At 32.6% G+C, this 2,224-nt stretch overlaps 1 protein-coding gene across 1 annotated transcript; it reads right to left on the bottom strand.

Moving 5' to 3' along the window:
• Positions 1-920: 920 nt before the first annotated feature.
• Positions 921-1,949, bottom strand: LOC136088002 (uncharacterized). The gene has a single exon (XM_065811638.1). The coding sequence runs from the start codon at positions 1,947-1,949 to the stop codon at positions 921-923; it is 1,029 nt and encodes a 342-aa protein (XP_065667710.1).
• Positions 1,950-2,224: the final 275 nt, after the last annotated feature.

The raw sequence follows: 2,224 nt of genomic DNA, 5'->3' as shown, positions 1-2,224 counted from the left end.
ACCGTGAATCATGCAAGTTTTAACGACGTTATAAAGGTTTCGATTAACAATCGGATCTGGAATTTCTGCAGACATTAAATTATTGATATCATGAGCTGTTTCCAGCTTATCATCATTTGCAAAGTGAAATAAAATATGAACATGTGGCACACCACGCTTTTGAAACTCAATAACCTGAACATGTTACAACTTTACCTAATACACCGTGCTTAAAAATGTCATTGAGAAGGTTATTTAATTTGAGAGTAAATACTCGAATAACCAAGTCAGGTTTATCATTTGCTGTCTGACCTAGATATAAATTTTCAGTTATCTCACGCCAACTTGGGTTGCAAGTGAAAGTAATAAAAAGATCTGGTTTACCATACTTTTTAATCATAGCCATAGCATCTTCAAAGTTTTCCTTTAAAGCTCTAGGACTTCCTACATAAGTTGATGGAAAAACTACAACACGCCCTGGTCTAGCATTATGATCACTTCCAAGATTGTTTACATGTTCGTGTAAGACATCATACTGCTCGCTTCTCAGTTTGTTTTGGTTATTTCTGATGAAACCAAGGCGCTGGCCTTCAATCTTAACATATGCATTAACAGCATATTGCTTAAACAGTTTTTTGCCATAAAAGAGTGAAGAAAAAAATTGTCTAACGTTTATAATTGTAATACTGAGATAATGTAATGTGATTTCTAACAAATGTAGCACGTTCAGGGTTGTGAACCAATTGATTATGCCAAACAGTATCACCCCTCGGAAAAAATAGAGGATAAACCATAGGATCTAAGTTGGCAGACATACTTGATATAGTTTTAAGAGGATGACCTCTTGGGTAAATAACAACCTCCCTGGAAGCAGGTGGTGCACCATCTTCACCAACAAATACAACTGCAACTTCATTGTGTGAAGGGAGATTATAGCGATGTCAATCATGCCTTTCAAGTAAAGACATTTTTACAACTGACACTGAGCGACCTTCTAGAGCTGCTCGACGAATTTCTTCATCTTCCACTTCAGCCATGTTTTTAAATGCAAGAGCAAATGGGTTTTCTTCACTAATAATGGTTTGCAATTGAAACATTAAATCACTTAAGCAAAGATCATTACCACGTTGTTGCATTCTAAAATTTACTGCTGCAAGTGGATCATAGATGTATAATTGACAATATGTCAGCGGAACATCTTGATTTGGTCTTAAATTTCCAATACGATGCAAAACTTGACCACATAATCTAAAACATGGCGGCCCATGATTCATGGGTTGAACTACATTAACTTCAAATGAAGCAAAAGAAAGACAGGCATTATAATTTCTAATATATTTAAAAAAATTCGGATTGGCATTTCTATCTGCATATTTTCCTTTAAATAAATCTTCTAAATCTTGTGGAAATGATGAAGGTTGCGACAAAACTACCTTTCCATTATGGCAACAAAAATGTGTTTCATCAGGTAATTTCTTAGCACCACAATGCTGACAAATATAATTAATTTCTCCTAAATAATTATAATCTGGAATAGTATTAATTCTTGTTATACAATGCTTTCTTTCATATCTAGCAGCAATTTTCGCATTTTGTTGATTATTAATTTCATCTCGCCTAAGCCTATCTCTTTCATTTCTGCGACGATTATTTTCAACTCGCCTAACCAAGCTCTCATTTGGGTTCGAATTTTTTGCTGCTTGCCAAGCAGCATTTCTAGCATTTTGTCGATTATTAATTTCATCTTGCCTAAGCCTATTTCTTTCATTTCTGCGATGATTATTTTCAACTCCCCTAACGAAGCTCTCTTCATTTGGGTTCGAATTATTTGCTGCTTGCCGAGCAGCATTTTGTCCATTATTAATTTCATCTCGCCTAAGTCTATCTCTTTCATTTGTGCCACAAACAACTTGCCTATTAACATTTCCATTTTCTAAACTAATATCTGCTTCTAGCCTAATATCATCCATTTAAACTTCACTTTTAATTGAAAGTAGTAACAAAAAATCTTAAACAAATCTTAAAGATTGCGATCTTTCCTATATAATTTTTTTTCTACTCTAAATAGCACACACACAAATAATCTTTATATTTAACAGATTTTCATTTAAAATAAATTATACAATAATTTTATGACTTTCAAAATATTTATATATATATATATATATATATATATATATATATATATATATATATCAGCTAGGAGATGTTTGAAAAAAAATTAGCTTAGCAAATAATAGTTTAA

The sequence above is a fragment of the Hydra vulgaris genome, chromosome 12 (genome assembly GCF_038396675.1).
Source record: "Hydra vulgaris chromosome 12, alternate assembly HydraT2T_AEP".
Classification (NCBI taxonomy): domain Eukaryota; kingdom Metazoa; phylum Cnidaria; class Hydrozoa; order Anthoathecata; family Hydridae; genus Hydra; species Hydra vulgaris.
Note: the sequence above shows the minus strand (reverse complement) of the source record. Positions and strands in the feature narration are given on the sequence as shown.